At 58.2% G+C, this 18,315-nt stretch overlaps 1 protein-coding gene across 7 annotated transcripts in view; it reads right to left on the bottom strand.

Moving 5' to 3' along the window:
* CACNA2D2 (calcium voltage-gated channel auxiliary subunit alpha2delta 2) overlaps positions 1-18,315 on the bottom strand; it is a 139,669-nt gene that overhangs the window by 11,317 nt on the left and 110,037 nt on the right. For all 7 annotated transcript variants that reach the window (XM_060307585.1, XM_060307586.1, XM_060307587.2 and 4 more), the window contains exons 5-22: positions 14,263-14,307; positions 10,678-10,819; positions 7,291-7,422; positions 7,040-7,097; positions 6,054-6,104; positions 5,823-5,922; positions 5,562-5,720; positions 5,217-5,324; positions 5,041-5,119; positions 4,399-4,448; positions 4,120-4,209; positions 3,838-3,909; positions 3,551-3,625; positions 2,253-2,327; positions 2,102-2,173; positions 1,940-2,011; positions 1,771-1,832; positions 784-860 (exon numbers count right to left, since the gene is read on the bottom strand). In XM_060307585.1, coding sequence (XP_060163568.1) covers positions 784-860; positions 1,771-1,832; positions 1,940-2,011; positions 2,102-2,173; positions 2,253-2,327; positions 3,551-3,625; positions 3,838-3,909; positions 4,120-4,209; positions 4,399-4,448; positions 5,041-5,119; positions 5,217-5,324; positions 5,562-5,720; positions 5,823-5,922; positions 6,054-6,104; positions 7,040-7,097; positions 7,291-7,422; positions 10,678-10,819; positions 14,263-14,307 — 1,519 coding nt within the window. The remainder of the gene's footprint in view (positions 1-783; positions 861-1,770; positions 1,833-1,939; positions 2,012-2,101; positions 2,174-2,252; positions 2,328-3,550; positions 3,626-3,837; positions 3,910-4,119; positions 4,210-4,398; positions 4,449-5,040; positions 5,120-5,216; positions 5,325-5,561; positions 5,721-5,822; positions 5,923-6,053; positions 6,105-7,039; positions 7,098-7,290; positions 7,423-10,677; positions 10,820-14,262; positions 14,308-18,315) is intronic.

Raw genomic sequence — 18,315 nt, 5'->3', positions numbered from 1 at the left:
AGGGCAAGAGACAGGGAGGGTGGGGGAGGCAGGGATGAAGGCCCGAGGAAGGGAGCAAAGGAGGGGAAGGGGTAGGAGAGAAGATGGAGAGAGGAGAGTGTGAGAGGAGAAGAGAGGGGGAGAGACTGAATGGACAGTGGGAGGGAGGGGATGTGGGAGAGAGAAATGGAGGGAGTGAGCAGAAGGAAGCGGTAGGGAGAGAAGGTGCGGGTGCAGGGAGGGGAAAGGAGGAGGCAGGAGGGCGAGAGGGAGAGGGAGGGAAGGAGGAAGGGCAAAGGGAGAGAGTGAGGGGGCAGGAAGGCGATGGAGGCAGAAGGTGAGAGAAGAGGTGAGGAGGAAAATAAGGGAGGATGAGCGAGGGGGGACAGAAGAGGGGGCAGGGTGGAGAGAGACCCGGGGGTGGTGCCACAGCGGGAGAGCGCTGCGCAGGGAGCAGGGGGCAGGAGGGATGAGAGGAGGGGGTGTCTTCCAAGAACTCAGCCCCCAGGCGTGTGTGGGGGAGGCAGGCTAAGGAGGGAAGACACGGAGGAGGAGAAACCAAAAACAGAACCTCAATGGAAACCATGAGAGAATGGTCTGGAACCAAATCTGAGAAAAGGCAAGCATGCAGAGTTCCACAGACTTTCCGATGGCTGGTGCCCCAGCCTGCGGGCGCCTGGGGGGCGGGCAGATTGGGCAGGAGGGGCCGCCTGGCCGCAAGCGGCTGGCTATGCTGCCTGGGGCCAGCCAGGGTGCGGGGCAAAGGCGGGGGTGCAGGGCGCAGGCAGGGGCCGGGCCACTTACACTTGACCTGCAGGATCTGGTCACTGAGGTTGGCTTGGAGGTAGAAGGTGCTGTAGGGCGGGAGCACTAGCCCTAGGCTGGGGAGGAGGGGATGGGAGGAGCACAGGTCACTGCTGGAGAGAGGCGGGCCCCATTGGCACCCTCCTCCCCACGGCTTTGGAGCTGGGTGAGAGGCCCAGGCTGTGGCATCCCCTCCCCCGACCACCAGGGACACCTCTCCCTGGTTAGCTGTGAGAGATTCAGGGCCTAGGGGCCTGGGCCCTCCACTTCCCGAACTCTCCTGGAGGCCTCAGAACTCCCAGCCCCAAAGCAAATCCCCATCCCACCCCTCGCCCCAGCGGCCTCCCCCAGCACACCACCTGCCCAGCCAGTCTCCTCCAGCTGGCCAGCAGCAGACTCACAGGGGCAGAATACTGTCAGTGAGCTAGGCTGTGGGGATGGGGGTGGGGGTGTTGCCATGAGACGGGGGTCCATAGTCCCCAGAGACTCAGGCCATGTGAGAGCCAGCTAAAAGCAGGGCTGGCACTATCACAGTGAGGGGCAGTCATGGGCTGGTGCTGGAGTGTGAAGGAGACCAGCTCTTGGGGCACGCAGAAGGCAGTCAGTACACTCTCTGAGGCTGTGACAACTGCTGAGAGCAGGCCGGTGAACGTGCTGAGGATGACATCCTGCATGCACACATCCAGGGATACAATCCAAGGCGGGAGGGATGTAGAGAGGGTGGTGGGGAATGGGGAGGCATCAGATGCACTGTCATGTCTCCACTGTGCGCTCCCAGGAGATGCTGCTTGTTCATGAAGGGCCAGCGAGGGACCCTTGGGACTGAGCACCCAGGAGTGAGAAGTAAGCAGCCCTGGCTGCTGGGGCCCCACTGGGATCGTGGTCACAGCCGCTGAGAACTGGCACACGGGGGTGGGGGAGGGAGGGGCAGCTAGGGCTCTGGGGCTGCCCTGCCCCTCCCTGCCTGCCCAGCCTGGCTCCACTCACCTGTAGTTGGTGCTCCTTATAGGCACCCAGGTGTAGTTCCGCATCACCTCGTCTATGTACCTCTGGGAGAAAAGGCTGGGTCAGGTGCTTGGGGAAGCAGGCTGGGGTGGAGTGGGGGGTAGGAGGGTGTCCACCCTGACCTTCTGTCCCCCTTCTGCCACCTTCTCACCTCATCCAAGGACTTGACCAGTGTTCTGATCTGTTTGTGGCCCTTGTTGCCATCGATCATGCTCCGACGGATCTGGAAGGGTCAGAGACGTGAAGGGTGGGGCCCCTACCCTTCTCTGCTCTGGATGCCCGCCCCCATCCCTCCTCCTCTTCTTCTCCTTACCTCCTCCTTGTTCTCATCCTCCAGCTCTGCATCCAGGAAGTCCAGGGTCACAGGCTCCCGGAAGTTGGTGGTCTAGGGGAGGCAGGGCAGGAAGTCAGGACCTTCTCTCACAGGGTTTACCCCCCATCTGCAGGCCACCCATCTGGCTCACCTGGGGCTTGAGGTTGGGATGCAGCAACACGTAGCCATTCAGGTCAATGGCAAACACGTAGCCGTTGGCTCCAAGCTGGGGGTATAGATAGAGGAGCTTAGGGCCTGGAGGGTTGGGCAGGGATTTCCTGGGCTCCAGAGCTCTTCCTCATCCTGCCTCCCACGCTGCTGGGGGGTGCCATCTGCCTTCCTGGGTCAGGGACCCCAACATGTCGCTCGGCCCCAAGCCTACCTCTCAAGCCAAGCCCAGCAGGCTGGTGCCCCTCATGCACTAGCCCTGGCCCATGCTGGCCAGCTCTGTGGGACCTTAATGTGATTTGGCCTTCTCAGCCCCTCCCCCGGGTTCTCATGGCGCTATCAGTCAGCGGACCCTCTCCACCTCCACTGGCCCCACAAGGCTGCTGTTGCCCTCCCCTCCTCTCCCCACTACGGCCTCTTCTTGGTCCCCATCTTGGTAGACCGCAGGGGGACGAGTGTACCCTTGGACTACCTGGGGTGTCCCTTCCAAGTGTAAGGGAAAGAAAAGCAGGACTCTGGACTCACCCCTTAGCTCTCTGAGGCAGTTTTCTCACTGCACATGGAGGCCAAAGACTTGGGGCCTTCATGTGGCTCAGGTTTAAGCATGCTGACACACATCTCCCAACCTTTTCACAACCAAGTCCCAAACTCTCTTTGCCATAGGCCCTGGGTCAGCCACACTGATCTGGCCCCTTCCCTGGCTTATGATTCTGTTTTTCACCTTCAGGCCTTTGCCCAGAGAGTTCCCTTTGCCTCCAAGGTACGCCTTCACCTCCTTTCTACCCAGGACACTCCTGCCTATGTGACGGACCAGGGGTCGACAAACTAGGGCCCATGGACCACATCTGGCCCGCTGCCGGTTACTGTACTGCTGTGAGATAAGAATGGTTTTTACATTTTTAAATGACTGAAAAAGAGGGATTTCTATTTCATGACTTGTGAAAATTATTTGAAATCCAAATTTTAGTATCTACAAACAAAATTGTATTGGAACATAGCCATGCCCATTTATTTATGTTTCGTCTCTGGCTGTTTCCTCAATGCAGTAGAATTGAGTATGAGTATTTAGGCTGGCAGAGACTAAAATATTTATAATCTGGCCCTTTACAGAAGTTTGCTGATCCCAGTTTTGGGCCCAAGATCACCTCCTCTGGAAGCCTTCCCTGACCGCCTGAACTCGGAGAACTCCACAGAGGTGTGGGAATCCTCATCAGCCTCTGCTGAGCCTGGCTTGTGTCCACAGGAGAGGCGGAACAGGGAGATGGGCAGGTAGACACTCACCGTGTAGTTGGGAGTCAGCCTCTTGATGTCATTCAGAGCCACGTCAATGCCCATCACGCCCAGGATCAGCTGGTTCTGGGAGCAGAGGCAGGGGGTCTGCAACAGGCTCAATTCCATGGGGGGAGCCACTGTGCCCAACTGCCCATGCCCATGGCCTCAAGCTGCTCTCAAGCTGCTGCCCCTGTCCCGTTTAGAGGCCTGCCTATCCGCGCTCCATCCCAGACCTGTTTTGGGCATGCACAGCTCTCCCCAGGCATGACTAGCCCTTCCCCAGTGGGGAACCTCACCTTCTTTTCCCCAGGGCCATCCTGCGTCAGGTTGAAAACAGGGAGGGTCCCTGTCACCACCAACCCCAGCCCCTGAAGGGAGAGGAGGAGGATGGGTCAGACTCCTGTGGCCAGCCATGCCCCCACCCTGAGTGTTCAGAGCAGGGGTGTGGGGACAGGCCACCTCTCTTTCTCCTCTGTTTGGTTTACCACCATAAGGGGGCCCGCATGGGACCTGACCCTGTGGGCACATCCTGGGGGGAAGGTCACCAGCCCCACCCCTTCCTTGCCCCGAGGCCTTACCAGTGCATCCTCGTACACGTTGGTCCATTGAACCTGCTTGGCCTCCTTGCCCGCCAGCACCATGGGCCTGCCCAATACATCTAGATATTCCTGGGGAGGTGGTGGGGGCAGGGGTGGGGCGTCATGAGTCTGCCCCTCCCACTGTATCTTCCCTGTCCTGCCTCCCCATGTGTCAATTAGCCACCAGGGGGCGCTCTCATCACACAGCAGCCCATGGTTCCCACGACCCCGCGAAGCAAAGACAAGGGGCTGGGAGCAGGGGCGCCCCCACAGTCTCACCTGCGTGTTGATGCGAATGGCACCGATGGAAGGGATCTCAAAATAGTAACCTGTGAGGGAAGGGGAGGCAGAGGTGGGCCTGGGTGCTGCTTGGGATCCATGGCACAGGAGGCCCTGTACCCTGGGGTGTGTCTGCAGCCCTGACTGGTCTCTTAGGTTCCCTCTCTTTTTGGTGTCATTTCCTCTGAACTCATGTTCCTTTAGTGCTCCCTGCCATTACCCTGTGAATGGGACCAATGACATGGAAGGGGCTGTGAGTGTAGGGGTTTAAGGAAGCAGAACTGGGATGAAAGGAGGAGCCTGAGGCCTGAAGTCCCTCATTCTAGGATGGCAGTGACATTCAGAGTCCACCTGGAGGCCAGGCCCAATTGCATGGAGAGTTGGATTGACCAGAAAACAGATGCAGGAGCAGACAAGCTAGGGACAGATGAACAATGGACAGTCAGATAGGTGGAAAGAGGCTGAGTCAGATGGACAAGTTAGCCACATAGAGAGATGACCAGTCACATATACAGAAAGACAGACACTGGATGAACAAGCAGCTGGAAAGCTGGACATATGAAGGACACGTGGACAACCAATCCAATGGATTGGCAGAACACGGCAGGCAGGCCCTGTGGCAGTGACACCCGGACAAGGTACCTTTGTTGGTGCAGGCCATCCACTGCAGGGGTGTGACGTCGTAGTTGTGCTGCCCCACGGAGAAAGTAAACACGCGCACCTGTTTGGGGCTTGAGGTTACTGCCGTGGCCGCCAGAGGACAGCCCTCCCCTGTACCGGGCCAGGTCAGGGCAGCCCCCACCTGCGCTGAGCCTCACCGTCCGGTTGGGCCAATTGTACTTCTCAAAGACGTCCTGTACGCGGTCCTCACCGCCGTCCGTGAACATCATGATCATCTTATTGCAGTTGGCACGAGTGATGTTGGACTGGGCAGGAGTAGGTGTGGGGTCAGGCAGCTTTCAGCCCCTCCCTGGTCCACAGGTGGGTCTCCTTCCCCGGAATGGGCCTGGCCCTCTGGCTCCCCTACCCCACAGTTGACAGTGCTATCTGCCCAACCTACCTGATGGGTGCTAACAAGGTCATCTATCTTGATTTCCCTGGTGTCACCAAGCCTGGGCCCTTGCCTGTCCCTGGCCACCCGTTCGCCCACCCAGGGGGCTCACATTCTGCAGCTGATCGAAGGCATACTCAAAGCCGGCCTTGTAGCCTGTGGTGCCCTTGGCCACCATGCCCTGCACAGCTTCCTTGAACACCTTCTTGTTACGCACGTTGGCCTGAACCAGGTGTGTGAAGCATGACACAGGCTGTGCCTTTTCATTGAACTGCAGGGACAGTGAGAGTGGTGAGTGGCCTCAGGCTGGCCTGGGCAGGCAGGGGTTGCATGGGGCAGGAGGGAGTGCCCGCCTACCGCCCTTGCCACTCACGGAGGCAACGTTCACATAGTCATCATCAGAGAGTGTGTCCAGCATCTCACAGACAGATGTCTTCATCAGCTTCAGGGTCAACCCGCTCACGCTGCCACTCCTGGGGGGTGGGTCACGGAGGCGCCTGGTCGGCCTCAGGTGTTCTCCTGCTGCTTCCCCATCATGTTCCCCAGAAGCAGATTCTAGTCCCTAGCCCCGCCCCCACCCCACCCGCCAGCATCGCTCACTCACACATCCACGATGATGACCATGTCCTTGGGCGACGAGGCCCCCTGGATATACCTGCCCAGGAGAAGCCTCAGTTAGGGCCAGCCTCACTGAGACCTTGTGGGTTCTTCCTTCCTTCACCCACATACTGATTCAACATGTTTCTTTTTTTTAATTTTTTTTTTTTTTTCGGTACGCGGGCCTCTAACTGCTGTGGCCTCTCCCGTTGCGGAGCACAGGCTCCGGACGCGCAGGCCCAGCGGCCATGGCTCACGGGCCCAGCCGCTCCGCGGCATGTGGGATCTTCCCGGACCAGGGCACGAACCCGTGTCCCCTGCGTCGGCAGGCGGACTCTCAACCACTGCACCATCAGGGAAGCCCAATTCAACATGTTTCTATTGAGCATCCATGGCATGGGTCAGACAGGGTTCTAGGCACTGAGGACACCGCATTTAATAAAGCAGACAGTCCTTGCCCATGGCATGAGTGACCTGGTCCCCCAACATGTGAACAACCCCAAGGAGGGGTGAGCAGGTGATCCAGAGAGGCTAGGAGGCCTGTTTCATGGCCTCAGTGGCTTGTCATTTCCCCTGGCCCAGGCTGAGGCACCAAGGGCAGAGTCATAGCTGCGTATGGGATTGAACAGGTGGCAGAGGAGGAGGCCAGGGAGTACTGCAGGAGAGGCAGAGCAGAAGGTAGGGGTGTCTAGGGCTCAGATGGGTACAGCAGGGGCTGGCCAAACCCACGGAGGACATACCCACCCTCAGGAACCCCCACTAGCCCAATCCCTCAGTCCCGAGGGGGTGGAGTGCCGGGCAGTGGACGGGGGGCAGAGGCAGCTGGGAGGCCTGCCTGGGTGATGGGATCCATTTTCCAGTGGCAACGATGTGTGAAATGAAAATTGGATAGAGCTGGCTGCACCCTGCTTGGAGGCCTGGTTATCGGGATGGAGGGGAGCAGGCGGGAGAGCTGAGGGGGTGTCCCTGCCCAGCCCCTCCTTGCTTGCTCACCAGGGTCTCCTTCGGACATCGTACAGGTCGATTTTCTTGGGGGCTCGCCATGGGGTGGCTGTGGGAGGAGAGGAGGTGACTGGGGACAGGCAGGGAAGGGCCTTGGGCTGGTAGCAGGCCTTGCAGCAGTGGCCAGGCCACCCTGCAACCAGCAAGGTGACCGTCCCGCCCCACGCACCCCAGGATGAGGGGGCGGGGAGATGGAGGAGGGTGGGGTGCTGAGTGGACTGGGGAGATGGGCTAGTGCTCACCTGGATAATAGCGAGTGACTCCCGTGGCACTGCCGAAGACCTGCCACAGGAGTGTGGGGTCCTGCCTGCGGTTCTCAATGAATACATTCTCCAGGGCCTCCGTCCAGTTGAGCTCATTGAGGATGACGGTGGCTAGGGGGGAAGCAGGGGGCTGGGGTGGGAAGCGCTTCGGCTGTTCCCGCGCTGAAGCTCATCACAGCGACACCCATGCATGTGCCTCTCACTTAGAAAGCCTCACCTGCTCTCTGCCTACCCAGGTCTCCCTCACTTCCCAGGGCTCAGCTGGGGCTGCACCAGCTCCTCCAGGAAGACATCCTTGTTCTCATCCCAAGAAACAGCTCAGCCTGCCCTTCGGCCAGGCTCCACATGATCAGGCAGGGCAGCTGTGGCCTGTGGCCCCTGCGGAGGGGCCACCCAGGTGGCAGGGAGCTATGAGCTGGGATGCCCATCCAGCCTGCTGCCTGGAGCTTGCGGCTGGTCCCCTGGGAGCTCACCCACTCAGCATGCACTCCGGGCTGCAGCCACAAGAAAGCAATTAAGGGCTCGATGATGGTGCTGGAATTATTCAGCTATTAAGGTACCTGATAAGCTGGAAGCCACTCAGCTCCATGATTAATCAACTGGGGCCAGGAGCAGGCAGGGGTGGGGGCGGGGGCTCTCGGAGGGACACGGGCTGTGCAATGATCCTGCTGCAACACTGGCACGTGCACTCCCACACACACACACACACACACACACACACACACACACACACACACACAGCCTGCGCTTGTATACTGCATGCAGGTATACAACAGGTGTACCTACATCTAACCTCTGTGTTTCCAGCCGGATGTGTCATCCCCTCACCCCCAAACCTACCTGCCCAGCAGCCTCACTGCTGCCATGGGCACAGGGTCACACATGCTCATACCTACACACCACTCTGCCCTTACAGGAGGACACCAATGGGTCCTGCTTTCACAACCCCCCACCACAAGTTACCCCACCCTCCCCCTCCCTCAACCTCTGTGGCTGCACAGGTGTGACACCCTGGCCAGACCTAGCCCCCCACACACAGAGCAAGGCTTCTCTCAGATGGATGGACTCCATCCATCCGGCAACCCGGGCAGAGACTTGGGATGGCTTAAGCAGTATGCAGCCCCCCAACTCAGGACAGCCCTAAACCTGCCCAATGTGTGTGTGTGGCACATGTTCTCACATGTGCAGTGTACCTGTCTCTGCGTGTGGGAAACTCAGAAAAAACAGCAGGAGTTGGATACCTGCTACTGCCAGGCCTCTGTATCGCACCCCCTCCCCTGGGGGCTACTTCTTCCTCCAACTTCTCCCACCTCCTTTCTTTCCGGGTGGAGCCCTGACACCATCACCTCTCCCTGAAGATCCACTCCCCAAACGGGAACCAGAGCACGTCTTCCAAAGGCTCTGCTCTTCTTTTCAGAGAAGAAACCCTTAGAACAGATGAAGAGCTGTGATTTATTTTTTACTTTATTTTATTTTCTGGCTGTGCCGCCTGGCATGCAGGAGCTTAATTCCCCGACCAGGGATCGAACCCGTGCCCGCTGCAGTGGAAGCGCAGAGCCCTAACCACTGGACCGCCAGGGAATTCCCAGAGCTGTGATTTAAAGATACAAATGCTCCAGGCTCGGCCCACAGCCTAGGGGGTGACAATATATTCTGGGGCATTCTTCCCTCTGCTCTCTCTCTCCAGACTGGGGGGCCTCTGCTGTCTTGTCTGCTGCCTAGTCCTCCCCCTCTGCTCTCACTCCCTTCTCTCTGGCCCTGCAGCTTCCCTTAACTGACCATAATGTGAAAACAAAACACATTTCTAGCATTGGCTGTGCCTACTGAACAGTATGTTATGGTCCCGTTCCTAATTTAGAAACTTAGTGAGTTGTACAATTTCTATTTTTCTCTTTAAGGAAAAAATAAAGTCAGGCTCTCAAATGTTTCACACAGTACTGTCTGCCGTGGGAGAGTCTGCCTGGCAGGTCCCACCCCTCACTGGACCTCAGTTTCCCCATCTGCACATGAGAGGCTTAGAGCAGACAGACCATTCTGGGAGCCCCTCTAGCTGCTGCTGGCAGAGGGGTGTCCCTGACTCAGGTCAAGGGCCGAGAGGAGACCTGGCTGGGCTGTCCCTTCAGGTAGCCATGACCACATGCACGCTCACGCATACACTGTGAGACACGCTTGTGCACACACTACAGCCCCCCACCTGGAAAGGGCGTGCTGCTCAGCCCTGTGACCACACACACACACTCATGTGCCCACACCCTCAGATCACACTGAGCTTGGAAATGGGGAACATGCCCCCCTCAGGCAGGCGATTACAGATTTAATTAAAAGTGACACAGTAAATAAAAAACATATAAAATGTAATTTGTGTGGGTAGCGAGGGGTGACTGGGGAGGGCGGTGTGGTTCCTGTTTTAATTAGCGTGCCTGCCTGTGATAGTGCCCCTCGACTGGCTCGGGCAGGTGGCCTGTGGGTGGCCCTTGTAGGGTGTGGGGGGCATCCACCCTCACTCCTGCCTGAGGCTGCCCAGAAGGCCCAGGAGGGGCCTCCCTGAGAACCCTGGAGGATTCCCTGCTTTCTGAAGTCCACGCAGAAGTTCTGGGACCTTTGCTTCAAGAACCTCCACCCAGTGGGCCCCTTGGATTCTGAGGCTACCCTGTCGGTGTCATAGAATTGTGTCAGAACCAAGAGACTCCGGGGCCTTAAATCCTGCAGCTAGAGTTCCCCATTCAGTGTTTGACTCTTGGCCTCTTCTCCCTACACCTCCCAAGTTCTTCAGGAAGTTCATCCTGATGTCTGACTCAAATCCTTCTAGCTGTAGTGACCTGGTTTCCCCATTGTGCAAAGCTATACTGTCCCTGGAGCTTGGCATCTCAACCACCCTCTACTCAATCCCCCTGACCTCCATCTCCACCTCCCCCTGCTCACCAGGGAGAAGGAGGGAGGTGTTACAGGGTTGGTGTCTGTGAATGAGAAGTTGCTCCCTGTCCTGTGCCCATCTGATGTGGTAGGTCCTCAACCCTTCCTGCATGGGGCCAGGGAATGGGAGAGGGTAGGGAGGAGCTGCTCTGGCGACAGGTGGGGACTTGGCCCAGCACGTGGGGGAAGAGTTGTGTGCATGCATTTGTGTGAGCCCGTACATGCATAGGGGTGAGAGGCTCGGTGTTTTGTGTCTTGCTGAGAGTTAGCGTGAGGCTGTGCCTGAGAGTGGCTTGAGGCCTGCATGTGGGCAGGTCTGAGAGGTGAGCATGTGTGACCCTGGGTGTAGGGGGCTGAAGGTGGATGGGCACCTGGGACCTGGCAGTGCCCAGGCAGTGGGCCTTGCCCCCACGGTGGGTGGGAAGGGCTGCTCCCAATCACTCGCACACTCACAGCCTTTGTAGATGTCCGTGGGGATCTGCACAGCCGTGTATGAATAGTTGACCTTGTTCTTGAAGTTCGAGTCCTCAACGAAGTCCAGCCGTAGGGTGCTGGCCTTGGACCCCCTTTCCACATCCTCACTCTCAGGGTCGTCCTGTGGAAAGGGACCCCCCAACCATGGCAGTGTCAGGGCTGGGAAATGGTGGAGTGGGGTTGGATAGAACTGCAGGCAGGGGGGCCAGAATCTAGGAGATAGGGGCATCTCAGAATCAGAGACTACTGCAGAGACAGAGAGATGGAGAGACACAGGGACAGAGAGACATGGGGTATGGACCCCTTGCCTGGAAAGCCCGTGACACCCACCTGCCCCACCCACCATCCCTACATTTGCTAAACCCAAATTCCAGAGCCAAGACCAAACCAAGCCCTTCCTCACATCCTTGAAAACCAATTATCAGCGAAGGAGGCAAATCTTGGAGCTAGAGAGGAGTGGGCTGCAGACACCCTGCTCATGAGGACTTGCTCTGTGTAATCACAAGGCGGCCTCAGCACCCCGTCACAGGAGCTTTGCAACATACACGCCACAACTTGGTCCCACCTATCCCCTGCATGGAGTTCCTTTGGCACCAAGGAGAGGGCCCTAGCCCCGTCTGGGGGAGGGGCACCACCCCCTGCAGCAGGGTGGCTCTAGGGGCTGAGTTGGAGAGCGGGGAGTCCGTGGGAGAGCTGGGCTCGGGTCGGGGCTAGCACTGAGACCTGGTAACATCCAGAAGGAGGGTGTGTGGTGCCTGCTAGCAGAAGGACTATAAAGGCCCCCACTGACTTTCTAAAATGAGTTGCAGCCGTCTGACAGGTGCCAATTACAGCATCTCTCGGCCAGGCAGGCTGGGCATGCGCCGTGCGCCCCTGCCCACCACCACAGGCTGGCAGGAGTGGGTCTGCGACTATAGTGTTGATGCCGCAGCCGAGGTGGGGGGTGGGCAGGCACGGGTGCAGGTGTGCAAGGGGGAAGGGAAGATGGAGGTAGAAAGTGAAGGGGAAGATGAAGAAAAGCCGGATGGGGAGGCAAGGAGAGATGGAGAGCCACGCGAGGTAGGCGCAGAGCTGGGGGTCTTTGTGCCCTGGGAGGAGGGAGTATAAGCAGCTGAACCAGCCACATGTTCCCTCGCTGCCCCTCAACGCCCCTGTGACCACCTTCAGCACCAGACTCAGCTCATTTCCTCTCCCCAGTGGATCTCACGTGACGGCCGACCCCACTGCTCACTGGGTCCTGGTCACACCCCTCATGTTCCTGCCGCCAGGCTGTCTGTCTGGGGAAAGGGTGATCGTGCCTCCCCACCCAGCCAGCTGTGCTCTCCCCACCCAGGGAGTGCTCTGGGTGCACCCTCAGGCCTGGGGAATGAATTACTGCCTGGATGGTGGGTGCAGCTGGCTGGAGGGCCTGCAGCAAACACCCTTTTCATCTATCTCTTCATTGGATTTTGTAACAGCAAAATCCAAGCCATCTACTGCCCTGCCATTGCCCCTCACCCAGTGTGCCACCCCTCTGCCCACCTCGGCACACCCTAGCCTCCTAGAAGCTCCTGGATGCTGGGTAAAGCTGGGGCAGGCAGCTGCTGAGCATGGAGGCCAGAGCAGGGAGCCGGCCGCCCCTGAGGTGTGAGCCACTCACGTTCTGCTGGGAGGAGGGGAAGTGCGGAAGAAGAAAGCCCCCGAAATGTCAGCAGCAGATGAAGGGCGCTGGAAAATTTAATCTCCCAACTTTCCCAACTAATGTGACATTTGGATTCTGTTCTGATAAGCTATCAGCTGGCGAACTTTTTCCTTCCTTCTTTCCCTCCCTACCCCCACCTTCTGGCTGGTAATTTAAAAGTAAATGGTCTAGAAAGATCTCTAACTGTACCTCTGGCAAAGATTAAAAAAACAAAACAACGTAACAGGCAGGAGAGTTGGGGAATGTGTGCGTGCTGATATTTATACTGGGGCTGGGAGGGCTGGGATTTTGGCCTAACTGACCCTGGCCCAGCCCCACCCGGGGTGAATCTCCCTCCCTGTGCTGTCCCTAGCCCCCCAGCAGATGTCCAAGGGGCTGGGGGCAGGGAGTCAGTGATTTAGAGCCAGGAGTTGGGGGCTGCTGGGAGCAGGGAGTCCAGGGAGGGGGCCGGGCACCAGACTGGCCAAAGAGACCCCTTAGTGTCACCCCGACGCCCAGGGGCTTTGTACGGTGGGCAACTGCCATCTCCTGGTTTATATTTAATGCACTGATTGCTAAAATTACAGCCCGCTGCTGAGGGGGGTAAGGAATTAGATTCAGGGTCTAATTAAAGGTTTGTTCTTCATTTGAATTTCAGATTCCAGCTTTAATTTTAGCAACTTCTCTGGGAGCCACGGAGGCTCAGCCAAGGGGGAAGCACACCTGCTTTAGCCCACCCACCCCGCCTTCTCTGCGGCCCTGCCTGCCTGCCCTCCTGACGGCTCACCAAGGCCAGCCTGGCACCACAGACCCGCTGCAGGAATCCCTTCCTGCCTGCCCACCTCTTGGTGCCACTGGATACCTCCTGCTCGCCCCAGGCAACCCCCCAGGCCAATAGGCCCAGGAGTGGGAGTCTAGCTGTTGGGTCTTCTGCACCAGTCAGCACAGGTGGGGCCCCAGAGACTGAGTTGTGACACCTCTGTTTACAGAGGAAATAACCAGGTTCAACTACTTTTGTCTCAAAAGCAGGCAGATGAATTTGGGCCTTGACAGGTTCACCAAAACAGTCTGTTCCATGTGCCCTGCACCCTCAGACACTCTTGTCTCCTCTGTAGACCCCCTCACACCCCAAATGGTCACACTTTCACGTGAGTCCTCTGGTGACAGGGACCTCTCTCTGTCACAGGGCCACCCAAGCAGACGTGAACCAGTCAGTGAGGCAGAAGAGCAGTGTAGCTCTGGGTTCTCCGGTCAGTCCCAGCACCACCACTTCCGGGGTGGTGACCCCTGATGAGTCAGAGCCCTCTCCTTCATCTGAAGAACAGGCACAGGGACTGGGCTGCCTCTACAGCTGGGGTGAGACTGACTTAGCCCAGGGCCAACACTGATCATGGGGCCAGGCCGTGGGGTGGTCAGCACGCGGAAGCCACTTTCCCCTCACCACAGGGAAGGGTACCTGCACTCACCTGAAATACACCTGCATCCCGGCCCCGCCTGCCTACCTCCAGGAAGCCCTCGCCACCTGCTCCCTCTCTCCCCTACTCTCGCAGTACTCAGCATCCCTCTGTCCTCCCGATGCTGGTACTTGAACTGACCTAGGGGAGGAGGTCCAAGAGCCTCACCACCCTGCCCAGGGATGGGGCTGGGCCCGCCCCACACTGTACAGTGAAGCTGTGCCCCTTGGTGCCACAGAGACACGGCCCTGGAGGGGTCAGGGCCTCTAGGGAATTGTGGGAGGTGTAGGGCGGGGACCTGTGCAGCCACAACTCTGCAAGGCCAAGCTCAGAATGCTGAAGAGTGCTGAATCCTAACACTCATTTTACAGCTGAGGCCATGAGGTCCCAGAGAGGGGGGTGTGGCTCTGGCAGCTCCCCATCCCTGCCAGCATGGGTGGGGGCACTTACCAGCTCAGCGTCGGCCTTGGCATCATAGTACACTATGTCTTCCTCCTGGTGGGGAAGAGATGCCTCATCACTCATGGTCGCCTGAGGTGCGGCCAGGACCCCCAGCTCTAAGGCCTGGAATGGCCCCCTCAGATTCCTCTGGGGCAGAGACCGCCCCCTTACCCATCCAGAGCTGCCATCCAGGGAGGGCTGGATGAGGCAGGCTGGATGCCCCACCCACACCCCAGCCAGACCGTCCTCAGGAGCTCTCACAGGCACCAGGAGGATGTGGTACCCCGGGTCGGTACCCCTGGGGCTCCCTGACTCTAGGATCAGGGTCTCTGCACTGCAGCCCTGCTGGGAGGTAGGGTTAGAGCCAGCCTATCTGCAGAGACTCTGGCTGAGGCAGTACCAAGGGAGAATTGAGGAAGATGGAAAAATAGAGCCGAGTCTGGGAAAGAGTGAAATAATGACTCGACACCGCATCTTCCAATTTCTTCTATTAAAAAGCCTGCTCATTACGAGCATGTACTTATTAATTATCTGTGATTTGTTGTGAAATGCAAGGGGGTTTACACAACAGGAGCGGGAGAAAACAAAGCCCGGCCCCTGTGCCTGCCTCCCAGCCCTCGCCTGCCTTTGCTAGCACCGCGTGTCCTGGCCTCGCCCGCCTGCCCGCCGCCTGGGTTCTCAGCCATCTGCACATCATAATCACCGGCCACCCCAGGGACCCGTAACACAAATGGGCTAATTTCATGTTTAATGATCTTTAATCAGAACTGAGCATGGCTGACAGCGGCTGCCAGAAGGTAAATCTGGTGCCATCAGGTGCCACCCGCTCAGGAGGGGCCACCCCACCCCTGCCTTGATAGGCCCTAAGGCCAGGACACAAGATAGGGCCACTGTCCGAGTCACCCTCCCCTGGTGCTCCTCAGCCCTGTTTTGTACAGCAAAAACCTGCAGCATGGCCCCGGAAGTCCCTTGTTCACTGGGAGCCTGTTTCTTTGTGGTCTGCAAATGGGGGTGATGACCAAGTGTGCTCCCAAGGGTCTGGCTGTAAAACAGCAAGCACAGAGCCAGCACTTACTCCACGGTGGGCCTCCCCTTGCCTGGGCCTGGCTGGGCCCCATGTGCTGTGTGATCGCAGGGCTGCACTGTTCCCTCTCTGAGCTCAGGCTCCTCATGGAGGGAGGGACTTAGCCTTGGTGACTGTCCAGGTGCTGGGTCTGAGGCCACGGTTTGAGGTGGTCGGTACCGGGGCTAGTCGTGGGGAACAGTCATGGGTTCTCTCCCACCAGAGGTCTGGGGGGTGCAGGCCACTGGCTGGACCTATAGGTATAGTCCAAGCATTCTGGAACATTGACTACAGGCCTGGCGCCATGCCTGGGCAAGACCACACCTCCTGATGACTGAAAGACCAAAGTTTCAGTCCTGTGAGGTATCTGCTGTGTCCAGCTAGGCCTCACACGCACTGCGGTACAGGGTTCTCCCAACAGCCCTATGACCCCGTTATACAGATGAGGAAGCTAAGGCAGGGATAAAAAAGGCGTTGCACCCCGGCTCCATTCTGCCTTCTCGACTCATCTCCAACCCCTCCCACACCTGCCCAACCACCAGTCCAGAGAGACTGGAGCTCAGGTGGGCCTGGGGTGGGGGTGAGGGCCGGGGCCCAGGCTCCAGGGTGCTCAGCCTTTCCCTGGGCCCAGCTCTGACCCAAGCGCGTAATGAAAGCTGACATTACATCAAACACAATAAGGAGTTTCGGTTGATGAAGATCATTCCTGAACACACAAACCTATTAAACCGAGGGGAAAAAATATCAATTCAACACAGTCGCTGGCGAAAAGCAAATGTGATTTGTTATCTAAAAGGGGGTTATAAACATGGCTCTGATGCTCTTTCCCTCTGTAATGAAAATAGGCAGGCACAGTGGGAGGACTGCAGATTAGAACATAGGGCTTCACTCACCAACCTTTTAGGCAAATCTTCTGCAAGGGCGGGAAAGGGCATGGGTGATGGGTAGGGGTCAGTGGCTCTAGGCCTCCAGAGTGACCTTCACAGTGACCCTCCTCTGGGCTCTCCTCACAGACCATGCCTGGGTCCTGCCTGACCTGGGCTGTCCCTGGGACACCTGGCATTCACTTGGGCCACCCGTCCAGCTACTCCAATGGCTGCCTTTGTCCTGCTGTTTCATGGACTCAGTGGAGGATGAGATGTTGGTGCATCAGTGACACAGAGGCAATGTATCACACAGAAGGATTCTAGCCCCCCCCTTCAGACTGCAGGTGAGGCTCAGGAATCTGTATGCAGTCTTGGTGCCCCAGGGACTCGGATACACGTGGGCAGGACTCCTCCCTACCTCTCCCATCTGGAGAGGGCCCATGTCCCTTCTTGGTAGAGAGTGGCATTAGCTATGGATGGTGGCACGCACGGTCACATGTGTGAAAATACATTGTAAACCCAGCTGTGGTCGCTATGTTTGATATGATGTGGAGCTGGGGACGGGGCAGGATGGGACCATTAGGGTCTGGTAGGAGGGTCCCTGGAAAGGCCTCTGTGTCTGCTTTGGGCTGCAGGTGCCCCAGTGTCCACCACTAGCGCCCTGTCTCCGGGACACAACAAAGAGGTGGTACCACCTAGCGATTATGTGCAGGGGACTTGGCAAAGGGTCCTGGCCTCAAATCCTGACCTGAACATGTGAGCTCTGGGATCCTGAGCAGTGAGTGAAGACTGAGGCTGAAGCCTCACAAGTCCCTGTGGCCCCTTGAGGACTCCTGGAGGTCACCTCCATCTCACCGATGAGGCAAGGGTGCCTGCTAAACCCTTCAGCCTCAGTAAGGCTTTACCTCAGGGTTTTGATTTTCCACTTGTAAAATCAGAATGATGATGCTAGGACAGGGAGTGAGGCCTCTCCAGAGGTTCGGGACAACCCAACCCAACCCATGAGCGGCCCCCTTAAGCCTGTAACTTCACAGGCCCCGGGAGGGGTCTGAATGTGGAAGAAACCCTCTGGTTGGGGTGAAACGTATGTCCTTAACGTCCAGGGTACACACCTCTGACACCCCCTCCATTACGTGGTATTTTAGGGGCCATTTTGCACAAACTGGGCAGGGAGTGGGGGGAATCACCCCCTCTGAACTCACACACATGCCTCCCCGCAAAGTGGATTTCTGTGCATATATGACACATGAGGAGTGGGGCTAGGGGGCCCACACGGCCCTTGTATAGATGACACACACACTCTCCTTAGCTGCAGCTGAGCCCAAGAGAGAGCATGAGGGATGCTGGCAGGTGGGCAGCAGGGTGAGGAAGTGAGAGTGGGGTGAGCATGGGGAATAGCAATTGGCAACTACGTTTGGTGCCATGGAAGGCGGCTGCTGTGGCTTGGTCAGACCTGACTGCCGCTTGCTCACCAGGCCCCTGTGCAGGACCCAGGCAGCTACCCGGCTGCACCAGTGAGGACGCTTGGCCTTCCTGCCCTGGCTCACTGCCAGCCCAGCTCAGCCAACAGGACTGTTTCTGAGAGAGCCGTCTGTCGCCGGCTTGGCAGAGAGGCAGGCAGCAGGCCCTGTGGCTGGGGCAGACCTCGGGCCGGGGAGCCACCTGTCCTGTCCAGCCGGCTCCTTGGCCTGGCCCAGCCTTCGCAGCCTTCTCTTTAGGTTCCCAGGCAGAGCTATGTCTCCCATTAGACTCCCAGGGCAGGGCTTTGTCTCCTGCAGGCCCTAGGGCTGGCACTGAGGCCCTGGAACCAATGGCCTCTCCTGCCTCCCCGACCCATGCCCTGGCCCAGTTCCTCCTTGGTGGCCGTCTAGATAGCAGATAATGCTGGCACAACGAGGTGCTGGCACCAGGCACAGTGTCCGGCAGGCGGGCCATCTTCATCCACCCTAAGTGTTATGGGCACCAAAGCACCTGCTGCCTGTCTACAGCGGCCATGGGAGGTGCTGCCTGCTAACAAGGGCCGTGGTGTCCAAGGGCTGCAGCCAGGGCTGTGGCTACAGGTTCGCTACCCTTGCCATGGCAAGGAGTGTGGGGTCATGACCTGGGAGTAGGGAGAGGAGCATGGCTTCACAT

Source organism: Globicephala melas, chromosome 11 (genome assembly GCF_963455315.2).
Source record: "Globicephala melas chromosome 11, mGloMel1.2, whole genome shotgun sequence".
Classification (NCBI taxonomy): Eukaryota; Metazoa; Chordata; class Mammalia; order Artiodactyla; family Delphinidae; genus Globicephala; species Globicephala melas.
The sequence above is the reverse complement of the archived record's forward strand: the minus strand, read 5'-3'. Positions and strand labels throughout refer to the sequence as shown.